This window comes from Pan paniscus, chromosome X (genome assembly GCF_029289425.2).
Source record: "Pan paniscus chromosome X, NHGRI_mPanPan1-v2.0_pri, whole genome shotgun sequence".
NCBI lineage: Eukaryota > Metazoa > Chordata > Mammalia > Primates > Hominidae > Pan > Pan paniscus.
Genome location: NC_073272.2, coordinates 109673148 through 109689664, shown reverse-complemented (window position 1 = coordinate 109689664; position 16517 = coordinate 109673148). Strand labels below are relative to the sequence as shown.

Here is a 16517-nt window from a genome sequence, read left to right as displayed (position 1 = left end):
TCCTTCCTAGCAGTGACAATGGCATGTCACCTACTTCTCAATGTTAACTTTTCTCTTCCCTGACTTTCTTTCAGGTATCGTAGTGAAAAGATGACCCTGAGCTATGCTGAATACCTTGCTCATCGCCAGCATCATCATTTCCAAAATGGCATTGGGCATCCCCTTCCGCCATACAACCATTATTCCTGACACTGAGCCGCACAACCAGTCACTGGGCCTCTCTGCAGACCTCTTCCCAGGAGACCCTACACCTTCTTGGTCTAGCTATCTCTTTTACTGTACCATTTTATGATGATAGTTTCCGTTGCCATGGTGAAGCTTCGACATCGTCAACTAAGATCATCATGGTAACGGGTAGAAAAATGGCATTTGTTAAGATCCTGTTTTATTATTTTAGATCGTTGATTTTTTTTTTTGCAGCATATATAATTTTGGGGTTTTTTTTCCTTATAATATTATGTAGAATTTTGCTTTGCTGTCTCAGTCAGGTTTCTGTTTTTCTGTCCTCCTTGCCTTTCTTCCCGTTTTGCTTCCTGTTTTCCTTCTTCCTTCCCGTTTTCCTTCTTCCTTCCCCGCCTCCCTTCCTTTGACTGTGGATGGAAGAAAGTGTGCAGTTTTTAGGGATTTTACTTAGGTTTGTCTTTAGTTTTCCTCAGTAAGATAGTTGTTTTTTGATACCTGAGTTTGGGATTAATTCATATCAAATTCAGGTATTTGTATATTACTCTTGATTTTTGTCTGAAATTCACTTTGCTATGACAGCCTAGTAGTTGGGTCTTCACTCCTTAAGTATATATTTTTCCCATGGTGAAAATATATGAACTTTAGTTCTAGTAGTGAGCATTCAAAGGTCCGTGATAGGGCTTGTCACAGAGAGAGAGAAATCATTTATCCCTATTGTGCTGGTTATCATAGAAGAGACTGCCTCACCACTTTATAGAACCAATTTGCAAACTAAAACACTGTTTGGAGAAGGTACAAACTACCTTTCAAAAAGGCTACAGGAAACATTTTATGAGCAGCAAATATTAGGAAGAGAGCAGATACAGAATTTAGTGCCTTTGAGAAGAATATAATTAAGTGGAATTAAGAGGGGTTAGAAAAAAGGCAATTTAGAAAAATATTCTTGTAAAATTTTATTGTTTCTATATGTGAAACAGAAGATTAGACAAATTCCTTACTCTTAAGTATTTTTTTAAGCTGAAAAAAAATTATTTTGAGCAAATAACCAAAAAGAGACATTTGTCTATTTTATATTAATTTAAATTTGTTAGCTCTAGGTTTCAATAAGTCATGATTGGCTAGAATCCATTTTAGCTACCATCTAAAGATATGGTAAAGATAATTTAGTGAAACAAAAGTTCATATTTGCCATGATTTCAGATATGTTTGTCATGGGGACAATATTAGAGTTTTAGAGATACTATAAAATAGCTTGAATCTCTGCACTACATACTTTTGATAGAAACACATTTACTACATTGATAAGATGTTATGTCACACCTGTGAAAATGGAGTTGGCATTCAGATATGCTATAGTTAGAGCCCAGCTCATCTGCAAGTATAGTCTTCCCATGATGCATACAAAGATAACTTACTGATGTCGATAGGAGGTCCATACATATATCCCCAGGAAAAATGACAGATTATTCTGGAGGAAGATGACCTTCATTTTATGGTTATGTGTGTGTGTCTGTGTGTCTTTGGACAAAAATATATAATTTTTTCAAATAGGAAGCCAACATATCAAGTGATGAATTAAAGTATGCTGCAGAATATATATTCTAAAACTACAAAAAAGTCACTGAATATCAAAATGATACAGCTTATACATATAGTTACTGTGACAAGTGACAGACTGCTAGTTCAGAATTCAAAAATCCTTTCCTAGTTTGTGAGATAATGGGCTAAAATTCCTTCTGCCTGCCACTGGGGCAAAGCAAATTGCTTTAGTTTTTGATGAGAGTTCTTAGAAGTTTGTTGGTATTCCTTCATCCACAGCATCCATTGTTGAAATAACCATTTTCAGTTGTGATGCCTTAACTAAGAAGCCAATTGTTAGCCTGAAATGCAATGTTGGTAGCCAGTTTCAATGAAGCTAGAGATTAGTCAGAAAAAGTTAGCTGTTGGGCTTTAGAAAGGGATTTTGAGTCCTGTCATTTCTACTTGGGAGCATTTTGGAGCAGATTAGTCTTTCAGTATAAAAACAAGTGGCTACCTGATGGAAACTTTTCTTACCCTTATAGGGAAACTGAGCACAAGCTGAATGATATTGTCTGCTGCAAAAAAAAACAAACAAACAAAAAAAAAACAAAAAACAAAAAAACAAAAGGAAAAAAAGGTAAATAAAACAAGCAAACTGAAGAGAGACAAAATAGACCAATATTATCGTGAAATCCATCTTATCCATCATCTCATCAGTTCAACAGGCTCCTCGTCCTGGGTGAGCTTATGGTTAGAAGTTTTTTTAGCAAGATTTATTACATACATAGATGTGTGTGTGTACATATACTTACACATACATACATACATATATGTGTGTTTAACGGTGCTAATCAAGCTTGAGCAGGTCACGTGACTGGTCATGCGGACTCTAAAATCATATCAGATTTTTTAAAATCCTTGATATATGCAGATGTTATACAGATTTTCTTAGCAGTGTAATAACGTTAAACTGAAGAAATAACCATCCTGCAGGCTTCAAAGGACGAGGTCAGCAATATTTCCCAACATGGCTTGGGGGAAAAGGATAGTTTTGTCTCCTTTTGTATTCAAGTAATGCAAAGTGCATTTTTGTCTCTAAGTAGCTTTTGACTAAAAGACTTTGTAGTGTAAAGGGTGTTATACAAACTATAATGGTGTGCTTCAAACAAATGCTAGACCCTTTCACCTTTGTCGTATATACAAAGCTGTTAATTATGTGGTATGAATTAACTTTGAACATGTTGAAATATGTAGCATGTCTTTAACTCAGACGAAGATTCTAATTGCACAGGTTGTGTTCTAGCCAGTTGTGATTTATTTGTTCAGAAACACAAATGTGAATTGCACTCTTATCATCAGAATATTGTATGAGTTCAGTGATCTTTAAACAGCTCAGAAGTAATACTTGAACTTCATTTGAGTAGCACAAAGTTTACATAGCCCCTTTTAAATGTTAATTCGTTCCATTTAAGTTTTCCGTTTTCAGATGCAACTGGGTATTTTTCCTCTTGGAAATAGTACGTACTTTGCTTTGGTATGTAGCAAAAGGCTTCCATTTCTGGAAGGGTTTTCTTGTTCTTAAACAAGGTCAGCCAGGTACCAGATTCTAAAAGAACAAATTGTCCCCCACCCCTCAAGTGGCCTTCTGACTGCACGAGAATGTGCTACTACCCTCTGTAGTCTCCCCTAACACGAGAGGTCAGTGAAATTGATGGAGGAAGTGCAAGGCTTGCTTCCCCTCACCCTTAAAGCTTAAAGCAGTTGTAAGATTTTCAGTCCAGCACATACAGTCCCAGTGCCCAGCACACCGGAAGTTTGTATACTGGCCTCTTATCTTGTCTTCAAATGTGCAGGAAATTTGAAACTGTCATCTGGAATAGGTTCCATCTCTTATGTGTGTTAGATCAAACCAAAGAAGCCCCCAGCCATGCCCAAATGCTGCTTCAAAAGCCTGCCTTCCAGTCCTTACAAAAACCTTGCAGGATTAAATGTGTTAACTTTTTTATTTTTGTACAGTTTCTAAGTGATTTTTGCTAGTGATGTTAAAATGAATTAAGTTTATTTGAGGGGTGTGAGCACCTCCTCCATTTAAATAAACTGGTGACTTTCCTTTTATTTTTTAAAAGTGGAAACCCGTTGTGTGCCTCTCGATTTAAGGGTTTCTGATGACATTATTCTTAAGACCAGCATTGATCCTTTATATACAAAGATATGTTTTCCTTGTTTTTTATTGCTATTTCAGAAGAAAATGAACCTTTTATTTTGCTCTACCCAGTAACTGCGCTGGTACATAGACGCACTGAGCAAACAAACTTTTGTAACCACCTCTGACTACTTTTGTATATCAAAGTTGATTACTTTTGAAATATTTGGATCTAGTTTCTAAGTTATTTTAGTGTTTTATATGTTCCCCAAAATTACTTTGAATCTGTCACCAGCATAATGAGTTCTTGGTGATACAATGGTGAGACTTGTAATGAGCAAAAAGCTACCTGGAGTAGCTCCTCTTTTCCTTCTTTCTTAGTAACCTGTTTTTTGATTACCGTAAGACATCACAGATTACCTGAAACCCCTTCCAGTATAACTAGGCCCTCCTTCCTTCCACATTTAATTGCTTAATAGTTTGAAGAAACTATTGGAAATGGGCATTTGATATGACATGTATGGCTTTAAAATATTAAATATGAGCAAAAAGAAAAAATATGAGAAGGTTTATGTGGGTCTGTAAGGTATGGCTGTGGAAAGATATTGTAGTAGTTTTGACACTATTGTTATTACCTTTAAAATCATTTACCCAATAAAATGTTAAAACCGAGTTATTTTATGTTTCTTTTTTAAGTTTAACCTCTCTCATCATAGGATCTTGGTCTCGTTGGTACTTCTTACTAAAAGGTTAACAGTTGAAGGCTCTGAAGGAATATAGTTAGGAACAGATACAGATTTATTGCCAAACTAGCACTTGGGAAACCTTACCTGCTTGTAGCCACTCCCTGCCATATGATTTGCCAATGTCATCCTTTTGTCTATCTCTGAATCCTGGCTTGCTGATATAGATTAGCCTTTATTTGGACACCCTAACCTGGCCACATTGATCCTTTAAGGATCCTTCAGATCCTTTGCCACAGAACTCAGGCAAATATCAGACTTGAATTCTGGCGGGAGCTTAGCTGTGCTTAGGTCCGCTCCAAATCAGTCAGTGGTTATTGGGCATTTCCTCTTTGTGAGCTGGTGAGGGGCAGTAGCAGTGCTATTCAGTTAAATCATCTGATATGGGGACCCCTTCTCCTACCATCAAGGCTTGCCCATTTTCTGAGTATAGGACAGAGTCTGAAAATGCTCAAGATGTGGTCACCCAGAGCTTGTACGTACTCACACACACACTAGGCATACCACACGCTTACACTTATTACCAGCTATTTTTTCCAGTTCCAGATTGGTACCCCCAACTTGGGCTTGGGGGAAACACCTGGATTGTAGGGTAGGGCAACTGGTGCTATTGACTTTCAAGGGCCAGATAAGAGCCTATGTCAAGAAAGGAATCTCTTGGGGTGCTGCCTCTGACTACTGTTGCCTTATCCCTTTCTCTATGGAAAGGCTACCAAGGACATTGTACTTGTGTATGGAAATACCTCTGGCTCTTTCTAAAACATTTGCTGTCTCACGCACATTTCAAGATTAGCTGCTAGTTGAATATATCCAGGATGATTTCTGTTACATTGCCCCAAAGCCCTGGTAACCATGTAAATTTTATGACACGTGCTTATGTCAATCACAGTGGCTAAAAAGTGTTCTTAGATCCTAGAGGACTATTGTGGTTTTAACCAGTGCTCCATAAAGGCAGCCATCTGCTCAGGTTTTACCTATTTTCATCATTCATGTTTAATGGGACAGAAGATTTTTCAATGATTTCGACCATATTAATAGGTTCAGGTAGAATGAAGTAGTTTAATGAGCCCACAGCATTCTTTTTTTACAGCATTAGTGGTTAACTCTGGTCTGGACAAATTTCAACTTCAGTAATCACACTCCACCTACCTAAATTCTTCCCAGAGTTTCAGCATTCCCACTTTAGATTTCATGCCCCACTGGACACTGTGTAAATAGCTTTACTGCTTCCGAGGGCAAGTATGGGCGTGTAGGATGAAGCAGTGCCCCTGTGTTGCTGGGAAATACTACCATATCTAAGGGGTCCTATCAGTGTGAGGTAAGGAGAAGTCTGCGGTGGAGAAGTCACACCGGGATTCAGAGCTGCCAGCCAGGAGAGCCAGTGAATGACTGCCCATCCAGAGAATGGCTTCTCCCACTTCCTGCAGCTTCAACCACATAAGCCAAGATAAGTATGGGTTTGGGTTGGGTAAGCTCTCATAGCTTCCCATCTGTATGCTCAAGCTTTTCACCTACAGGAGGAAGAAATGAATGGGAGGATGCAAGTGAGGAAAGCCCTGGATATACTATTTTTGGCCACTGCATTAAAAGGCCTGCCTTGACACCTGTAGCCCCATGGGACAATCTCGTGTTCAAACTTCAAACTTGTTGGAAGAACTCTTTCAAGAATTGGAGGGAATCACATTAGGTCTCAAGCACTGTTCTGAAGCCAATCTACATCCTCACCCCAAGCACTTGGTTACAACCTTGTTTAGAAATGACCCCTTAATAAAAATTGCTGTATATATAATGGGATATTATTCAGCCATAAATAAGATTGAAATCCTGTCATTTGCAGCAACGTGGATCAGCTTGGAGGACATTATGTTAAATAAGCCAGACACAGGAAGGTAAATACCATATGTTCTCACTCATGTGCGAGCTAAAGAAGTTGATCTCATAGAAGTGGAGAGTAGAATAGTGGTTACTAGAAGCTGGGAAGGGTTGGGAGAGTGAAAAGGGAGAGGTTGGTTAAAGTAGGGATCCCCAACCCCCGGGCCGTGGACCAGAACTGGTCCGTGGCCTGTTAGGAACGGGGTTGCACAGCAGGAAGTGAGCAGTGGGCAAGCAAGCATTACCGCCTGAGCTCCACCTCGTGTCAGATCAGTGGTGGGACTAGATTCTCATAGGAGCATGAACCCTATTGTGAACTGCACATGTGAGGGATCTAGGTTGTGTGCTGCTTATGAGAATCTACTGCCACCCGCCCCATCCGTGGAAAAACTGTCTTCCATGAAACCGGTCCCTGGTGCCAAAAAGGTTGGGGACCACTGGGTTAAAGGATAGAAAAATACAACTAGACTGGAGGAATAAGTTCTGGTGTTCTATAGCACTGTAGGGTGTCTATAGTTATGAATTTAAGATATATCTTTGTATAACTAGAAGACAGGATTTTGAATGTTCCCAACATAAAGAAATGATAAATGTCTGCAGTGACACATATGCTAATTAGCCTAATTTGACCACTATACATTGTATGTACTGAAACATCACTGTGTCGCTTATAAATATGTACAATTTTGTATCAATTAAAAAATTAAAAATTACCTCTTAATGTATTATGTTTGGAAGGTACTGACTATATATATCTCAAATTGTTTAAATGGACCCACCCAGAGAGCTGGTGGAGGGTGCAGCTATACGTAAACCAACACTGACCTGCACTTACAGCTTTCCATCATGACAGATGATTACTTAATTTGACAGAGGTGAGATGTAGAGTATGCTCGCTGTCTGCAGCACACAGCTGGGCAGTGGCTGAATTACATGCCTCCGTGCTCACCAACTGCCATGGCATCTTTGAGCTCATGCTCCCATTCTAAAAGGACACATCCAAGTCACAAGGGGCAGGTAATTTGTTCCCCCTTTAGTCTCCCTCCATGGTGGGAGAAGCTCTTTGTTTTTTACTCAGAATCTTAGTTGGCACCTCGTTATGTTAAAAATCAGATTGAAAGAACTATTTCATCGCTATTAAGCACAAATGTATACAAGCTACTTATTAAGGAGAACGAGGTTGTTTTGATAACTATAAAATGTTGCAACTGGGTTGAATGAATAGTCTCAGCGGTCTATTTCTATGTTTTACCTCTACAACAACAAGAAGGTCCTGATTTGCACGGAGATCAGATTGTTTAATTTTATGAAAGTGTGTACATATAGGTCTAAAGTGTAAAAACCCAGCACAGTCCACAGCTATCTGAAGCTTACAAGAAGTTCGGGCAGGAGAAGCATAAAACTCCTGAGGTTTGAAGACAAGTAAGTAACCTGATGGCTTCTGCTAACCCACTGGTGGTCTTCAGTTGCCATTCTGTATATAACTTACCAGGTGTTTGTTAAGTGTTTTTTGTTTCTGTTTTTATTATTACAGTTTCAAAATATTATGTATTTCAACACACACGTATTTTTTGAATTAAATGTTCATAGAGGGCCGGGCACAGTGGCTCACGCCTATAATCCCAGCACTTTGGGAGGCCCAGGCAGGCAAATCACCTGAGGTCAGGAGTTCGAGACCAACGTGGCCAACATGGTGAAACCCTGTCTCTACTAAAAATACAAAAATTAGGCATGGTGGCGCACGCCTATAATCCCAGCTACTCAGGAGGCCGAGGCAGGAGAATCGCTTGAACCCAGGAGGCAGAGGTTGCAGTGAGCCGAGATTGAGCTACTACACTCCAGCCTGGGCGACAGAGCAAGACTTCATCATCTCAAAAAAAAAAAAAAAAAGTTTATGGAAACTTGGGGCTGTTCCGACAGAAACCCAGGATCCCACAGGACAATCAAAACCACTGCTGGAGCCTCAACATGCCCAGTTATTTTGAGAGCTTTTGGGAAGCCATCATTTGATGAAATGACAGCTTTTTTTTTTTTTTTTGGCCTTTTCCTCCCAAATGTCAGGCTCAACATGATCCATCAATATTTATTGAGTGCCTGTCCCTCCAGAGGCATGGCACCTTGCTTGGTTACAGAATGAATATAGTATAATTTTGTAAGATAAATTAACAAACAGTCCACTGTGGGCTAAGAGTTGTAAGGAGCATATGAGTTTGGTCTAGTTAGGTAAAGTCCTTCAGACTGGGGCCCAGGTAACATTAGGGTTTTATAGGGTTTCACTAAATAGCTTCCACCTCAGTGGCATTAGAACATAGTTGTAACTGCCCCTGTTGAGAAATTATATTTCTTTGCACTCCAATATGTCAGCACCAGAAGCCACCCCATACTGGACATGATCATAATTTCTTGAGTGGAGGAGACTTTCTGTTCCCATAATGTGGCTCTCTTGCTCCTTAGCAGGAATATGCAAGGTGGCTGGAAGAGAAGTGATGTGCTTGTATAAGAAATAGGTTTGGACACACAGAATGGCATTGGGTGGCTGCGAGTTGTGTTCTTTACTGTGAAGCTGCCCTCTCAGAGGCATTGGGCCCTTCCTATGATGAGGCGATAAGAAGAGACAGAGAGAGGCTAGGACTCTAAGAGGCTATCTTGAGGCCTGAAGAGGAGAAGACAGTTTATAGTATGTTTACTGGTTGAAAAATTACCCCACAGAGAAAAAAATCCATTCATGAGGCAGAAGGAAAGAATAGTAAGAGTAAACCACATGGAAAGGAAAATCGGAGTAACTTTCAGAATCACTAGCTATGCATAAAGGACAGGAAGGCAGTATTAAATGTGGGCTCTTGTAAAGCAGGAAGCGCAACTTGTATACAATAGAATGTTTAAATCACATTTTAACTGACAGGAAGCTGCTGAGAGTTTCCAAACATCAGGCAGATATTGAAACTAAGAGCTGCTATAGTCACTTTCCATCTAAATGGTATTTTGGAATGACCCAAGGTTACCATATGGGTCAACATGTATAAGTGGGTTTCTGTGTATCAGCATAGGAGATGGGGGCTGGCCAAATGGCTGGATGGAACAATCATATTCCCCACTCCCACATATCCTAGCAGAATGGAAAGGGTGTCTTGGACTGGACAGAGTGGGAAACCCCCATCTTTTTGAGGGACAGTGCTGGTGTGAGTAATGCAAACATTTCCCTAAGCTTTCTCTACTTCAGACATCCAAATGAATTTCAGGAACTCTGCATGAAGACATTGCCACCCTGCTGGCATATGCCTCAGCAATGGCCTCTTTCCCAGAATTGTGGTCGGGGCAGATGTGGGTAGCCATAGTGACCTGTGTACATGAAGTCATGCTCCTTGGTGAATTGGTTCTTGTTTATCTGGCCTAGCATATCTTGTGGTCTGTGGTACTCATGAATGATGGGGCTTAAAAGGGAAACATGGGGTTAATCCAGTTGTTGGATCCAAATAGGATGGGATTGTTTCTGTTGGGTAGATGGGTCTAACTGGCCCTGCAGCCTTGGAGAAGGTCAAATAGACATTGCTAATAAATAGTCAGCAGTAGGCTGGGAAAGTGCAGGTAACATCCTTTGCTCTAGGGAATGTTACACAGTGGGTCCTGCAAGCAGGGTGCACAAAGCACTTGAAAGTGAAAAAGAAACACCTTTATTTTCAACCTCCCTCCATTTTTGGACATTTTTATAGGAAAATTCATATAACATACAATTAACCATTTTAAAATGCACACTTCGGTAGTTAGTGAATTCACAATGTTGTGCAACCCCTGGCTCTCTCTAGCTTTAAAACTTTTTCATCACTCCATAAAAACACCCCACACCCATTATGAGAAGTCACTCGCCAAGTCCCACCCCCAACCCCTAAGTAACCTCTAATCTTCCTTCCATCTCTCTGAATTTACCCATTCTGGATGTATCATATTAATGGACTCATATAATATGTGATCTTTTGTGGCTTCTTTCATTGAGTATGTTTTCAAGGTTTATCCAAGTTGTACCAAGTTTTAGTACTTTGTTCCTTTTTATGGCTGAATAATATTTCATTGTATCATGTAACACAGTTTGTTTATCCATCATAATGGATATTTGGATTGCTTCCACCTTTTGGCTCTTAGGACCAATGCTATATAAACATTTGTGTACAAATTTCTGTGTGAACATATGTTTTCATTTCACTTGGATATATGCTTAGGAGTGGAGAATTACTGAGTCATGTGGTTATTCTATCCTTAACTTTTTATTTATTTATTTACTTATTTGAGACGGAGTTTCACTCTTGTTGCCCAGGCTGGAGTGCAATGGCACGATCTCGGCTCACTGCAACCTCCGCTTCCTGGGTTCAAGTGATTCTCCTGCCTCAGCCTCCTGAGTAGATGGGATTACAGGCACCCGCCACCACGCCCAGCTAATTTTGTATTTTTAGTAGAAATGAGGTTTTACCATGTTGGTCAGGCTGGTCTTGAACTCCTGACCTCAAGTGATCCACCTGCCTCAGCCTCCCAAAGTGCTGAGATTACAGGCATGAGCCACCGCACCCAGCCTACCTTTAACTTTTTGAGGAACCGCCAAACCATTTTCCAAAGTGGCTGTACCATTTTATGTTCCCAGTAGCAAGGTATATGGGTTCCTATTTCTCATCCTCACCATCATTACTTTTCTTTTTTTGATTAAAGCCATCTTAGTGGATGTGAAGTGGCATCTCATTATGGTTTTGATTTGTATTTCCTTAAAGATCATTGATATTGAACACTTTTTCATGTGCTTATTGGCTATTTGTATATTTTCTTTGGAAAAATGTCTATTCTAGTACTTTGCCCAGTTTTTAATCAGACTGTTTGACTTTTATTATTATTTTTTGAAACGGAGTCTCACTCTGTCTCCAGGCTGGAGTGCAGTGGCATGATCTCGTCTCACTGCAACCACCATCATCTCCCGGGTTTGAGCAATTCTCCGGCCTCAGCCTCCCGAGTAGCTGGGACTACAGGCGCATGCCACCATGCCCAACTAATTTTTGTATTTTTAGTAGAGACAGGGTTTCTCACCATGTTGGCCAGGATGGTCTTGATCTCTTGACCTCATGATCCGCCCGCCTAGGCCTCCCAAAGTGCTGGGATTACAGGTGTGAGCCACCACGCCTGGCCGACTGTTTCACTTTTTATTGTTGAGTTGTAAGAGTTCTTCATATATTCAGGATATTAAACCATTATCAGATATATGATTTGCAAATATTTTCTCTCACTCTGTATGTAGTTTGTCTTTCATATTCTTGATAATATCCTTTGACGGACAAAAGTTTTTCATGTTTATGAAGCCCAATTTATCTATTTTCTTCTATTGTTGCTAATGTTTTTGGTGTCAAATCTAAGAATCCACTGCCAAATCTGAGATCATGAAGATTTACTTCTATGTTTTCTTCTATTAGTTGTATAGTTTTATTCCTTATATTTAGGTCTTTGACTTACTTTGAGCTATTTTGTATGTGTAGTGAGGTAGCAGTCCAACTTCATTCTTTTGCATGTGGTTATCCAATTGTCTCAACACTATTTGTTAATACTATTCTTTCCCCCATTGAATGTTCTTGGAATCCTTGTTGAAAATCAGTTGACCATAGAGGTCTGCGTTTATTTCTCAATCTTATTCCATTGCTCTATATGTCCACCTTTATGCCAGTACCACACTGTTTTGATTACTGTAGCTTTGCAGTGAGTTTTGAGATCAGGAAGTGTAATCCTACTTTGTTTTTCTTTTTCAATACTGTTTTGGCTGTCCAAGGCCCCTTGAGTTTCCTTATGATTTTGAAGATTGGCTTTTCCATTGTTGCAAAAAAAAAAAAAAAAGGCCATTGGAATTTTGATAGGGATTGCACTGAAACTGTAGATGGCTTTGGAGACTATTGCCATTTGGATATTTTTTCTAATACATGAAAACAGGATGCCTTTCCATTTATTTAGACATTTTAAAATTTCTTCCAGCAATATTTTCTAGTTTTCAATGTACAAGTCATTTACCTCCTTGGTTAAATTTATTACTAGGTATTTTGTTATTTTGGATGCTATTATAAAGGAGATTGCTTTTTTTTTTTCATTTTATTTTCAGACTGTTTATTACTGGCATTTAGAAACATAACTGATTTTGTGTGTTGATCTTATATGCTACAATTTTGCTGAACTCATTTACTGGCTCTAGTAGTTGTTGGTGTGTGTATTCTATGGGAATATAGTCATATTATCTGCAAATAGAGATAGTTTTACCTCTTCCTTTCCAATTTGGATGCCTTTTGTTTCTTTCTCTTGCTTAACTGCTCTGGCTAGGACTTTCAATACTATGTTGAATAGCAGAGATAAACATAAACATCCTGGTCTTGTTCCTGATCTTAGGAGAAAAGCTTTCAGTCTTTGTCTATTAGGTATGATGTTAGTTGTGGGTTTTTCATAAACGCCCCTTTATCATGTTAAGGCATTTGCCTTCTACTCCTAGTTTGCTGAGTGTTTTATTATGAAAGGGTATTAACTTTTGTCAAATGGTTTTTCTGCATATATTGAGATGATCGTGTTCCCACCCCACCCCCTACTTTGTTCTATTACTGCGGTGTACTACATTGGTTGATTTTCTGACATCAAACCACCCTTAAGTTCCTGGAATAAATCCCACTTGGCCGTGGTTTGTTATCCTTTCAAACAACCAACTATTGGTTTCATTGACTCTTTTTCTTCTATTATCTATTTCATTTATCTCTGCTCTAATCTTTATTATTTCATTTCCTCTGCTGGCTTTAGGTTTCGTTTGCTTTTCTTTTTCTAGTCCCTTAAGGTGTAAAGTTAGAGTACTGGTTTCAGATCTTTCTTCTTTTTTAATGTAGGTGTTTACAGCTATAAATTTCCCCCTGGGCACTGCATTCACTGTATCCCATAAGTTGTTGTATGTTGTATTTTCATTCTCATTCATCTAAAAGCATTTTCTAATTCCCCTAGTGATTTCTTCTTTCACACTCATTGGTTCTTTAAGAGTATGTTCTTAATTTCCACACATTTGCAAAATCTCCAGTTTTTCTCATTATTGATTTCTAGCTTTGTTCCATTTGATCAAACATACTTTGTATAATTCCAGCATTTTAAAATGTTTTAAAATAATTGTTTTATGGCCTAATATATGCTCTAACCTGGAGAATATCCCATGTACACTTGAGAAGAATGTGTATTGTGCTGTTGTGGGGTATAGTGTTCTGTATGTTTATTGGATCTAATTGGTTTACAGTGTTGTTGAACACTATTTCCTTACTGATCTTCTGTCTAGTTGTTCTATCCATTATTTAATGTGGCATACAGAGGTCTCCAAATATTATTGTAGAACTGTCTACTATTTGTTTTTAATTCCCTCAGTGTTCACTTCATATATTTTGGAGCTCTGTTGTTTGGTGCATACTTGTTTATCATTGTTATATCTTCTTTATGAATTAACCCTTTATCAGTAAAAATTTCCTTCTTCATTTTTATGACAATTTTTTACTTAAACTCTATTTTGTCTAATATTAGTGTAACCATCTCAGCTCTCTTGTGGTTACTATTTGGATAGAATATCTATTTTAATCCTTTCACTTTCAACCTGTATCTTTGGGTCTAAACTGAGTGTCTTGTCAGTAGCATATAATTGGATCATGTTGTTTTTTAATCCATTCTGCCAATGTCTGTCTTTTAATTGGTGAGCTTAATCCATTTACATTCAAAGTGATTACTGATAATAAAGGACTTGTGCCATCGTGCTGTATATCTTTTTTTGTTCCTCAGTTCCTCCTATACTGCCTTCTTTCGTGTTTGATGTATTTTTTTTTTGGTAATATCCACTTTGATTCCCACTTCATTTCCTCTTCTCTCTATTTTAGTTATTTTCTTAGTGGTTATCATGGGGATTATAGCTAACATCCTAAGTTTATAACAATCTAGTATGATCACTCCCATTTTTTTCCTTTTCATTTTAAATATACTTTATTTTTCAGAGAAGTTTTAGGTTCACAGCAAAACTGAGCAAAATGTATAGACAGTTCCCCCATATTTCCTATACACCGATCACACACACAGCCTACCCCACTATCAACATCCTGTATCAGAGTGGCACATTTGTTACAACTGATGAACCTACACTGATACATCATTATCATCCAAAGTCCAAAGTTTACATTAGGGTTCACTTTTGGTATTGTATATTCTATGAGTTTTGACAAATATATAATGAAATGTATCCACCATTATAGTATTACACAGAATAGTAGTCTCATTGCCCTAGAAATCCTCTGTGCTTAGCCCATTCATCTCTGTATCCTCCTAACACCAGGCAACCACTGACCTTGATCACTCCTTTTTAATAATCATAATAGCTAACATTTATTGAGTGCTTACTGTGAAGAACCATGTTATACACTTTTCAATAGCCTTATGAGTTTCCCATTTTACAGAATAAGAATCAAGTTCAAAGAAGTTGTCACTTATCTGAGGCCACGTAGCTGTGAAGTGGCAAAGCCAGGATTCAAAACAAGTTTGTCAGGCTCCAGAGACTGAGCTTTTTCCCATTCACTGTTGTCTTGATGAGGATGATGATGGTGACAATGGTGGTGGTAATGGTTGTGGTGATGGTAGTGGTGGTATCTAACAAATGTGCTGCCAGGTACTGTGCCAAGTGCCTTATGTGCCTTTTCTATTCAATCCTCACAATAGCCTATGAGGTAGATGCTATCATTATTGCCATTTTGTAGATGAGCAAACTGAGGCTCAGAGGTTAGTTAACAATCTCAAATGCACAGAACCTACTGAGTGGCGGCTAGTGACTACAACTATAATTGAAGATTTTATTTTGACGATCTGCTATCTCTCTTTAGCTCTGAAGATGGCAAAGGTGTAGGACTAGGCCTATCCCTGAAAACTGATTGGTTGGTTTGGTTTTTGAAGTTCAAAATCCAGGGACTTAGCCTTGATATTATTTGGTTCTTTTACAAGCATACATGAGTTCTGACGGCAATGCTCTCCTATGGGCAAATCTGACTCTGCCCTTGGCTGTCCAGCCTTAGTCATTGTCTTTCTAGTCAGGGGAGGACCGCCCTCAGGCTTCTGGGTACACGACTAGATCTCAGAAATAGCCCCCTAATCGGCCTCATCAGCTTTGAAGGAAGCCACTGCAGGAGGGGCCTAAGTAGGCCAACACTTTAACCCAGTTACGTGAGGGCAGCTGTAATCCAGGCTGATCATGTCTTGCTAAGCTCTCTGGGGGAGAAATGTCCAAAAGCGGCTTCCTGTGACCAAGTATCCCTAGATCTCACTATGCAGACACTCCTCTTCCCTTCTGGAAGAGGTTGGCCTAAAGGTTACAAGGGCAGAGCTTAATTTGAGTGACTGCCAGGACTGAGGGGATGTTGGTGGCAATTCCTAACTGCAGTGAAATGCCCATGGCTCAGGGTGCCCTAGGACAAAGTGCTGCTTTTCCTTGAAAGGCTTACTACCTGACTCTTCTTCCACCTTGTTGGAGAAGGTAGGGAAATCATTGTGTTCTTCTGCATGGGCCAGACAGCCACTCACATCAACCCAGGGAGTTCAGGACACATTGGGCTTCACACCCCCACCCCTACTTCTGCCAGCTCACCTCACCTCTGGCAATGACTAGCCCTAGGAGTTCCCCAGGGAAGCAGGCTGAGTTGTCTGGCCAGGCTGCTGTTGGGGAAAGAAAGAAACCAGAGCTATTGGGGCTGGGTGGCCTAGCTTGTCTGACTCCTTCCCTGTCATTTGGCACGGTGGGCTCCCTTATGCAGGTATACTCTGCCTCTTCCCTCTCATGTCCCACAAACCATCTGTCCCAAGAGAGAGCTCAACAAAGTGGGTCCCCTTCTGGTCAAGAAGCAGAAGGCTTGCCTGGCCTGGGTGGATGCTGGCAGGGAAGAAAAAGAGGAGTGTTAGAATGAGGCTGTATGCTAAAAGTCTGTATATTTTTCCAAAAGGGTTTTCTCTAGCAAGAAGATGACTTTCATGGGAGAAGAGGAAGAGGAATCTAA

General features: G+C 39.5%; 2 protein-coding genes across 4 annotated transcripts in view; one reads left to right on the top strand and one right to left on the bottom strand.

The window, feature by feature from the left end:
- AMMECR1 (AMMECR nuclear protein 1) overlaps positions 1-4519 on the top strand; it is a 124474-nt gene extending 119955 nt beyond the window's left edge. For both annotated transcript variants that reach the window (XM_034950030.3, XM_008975538.5), the window contains one exon: positions 75-4519. In XM_034950030.3, coding sequence (XP_034805921.1) covers positions 75-189 — 115 coding nt within the window. In that variant the 3' untranslated portion in view covers positions 190-4519. The remainder of the gene's footprint in view (positions 1-74) is intronic.
- Positions 2176-16517, bottom strand: part of TMEM164 (transmembrane protein 164) — a 193319-nt gene continuing 178977 nt past the window's right edge. For both annotated transcript variants that reach the window (XM_034950033.3, XM_057301048.2), the window contains one exon: positions 2176-16393. The gene's annotated coding sequence lies outside the window, so the exon portion shown is untranslated. The remainder of the gene's footprint in view (positions 16394-16517) is intronic.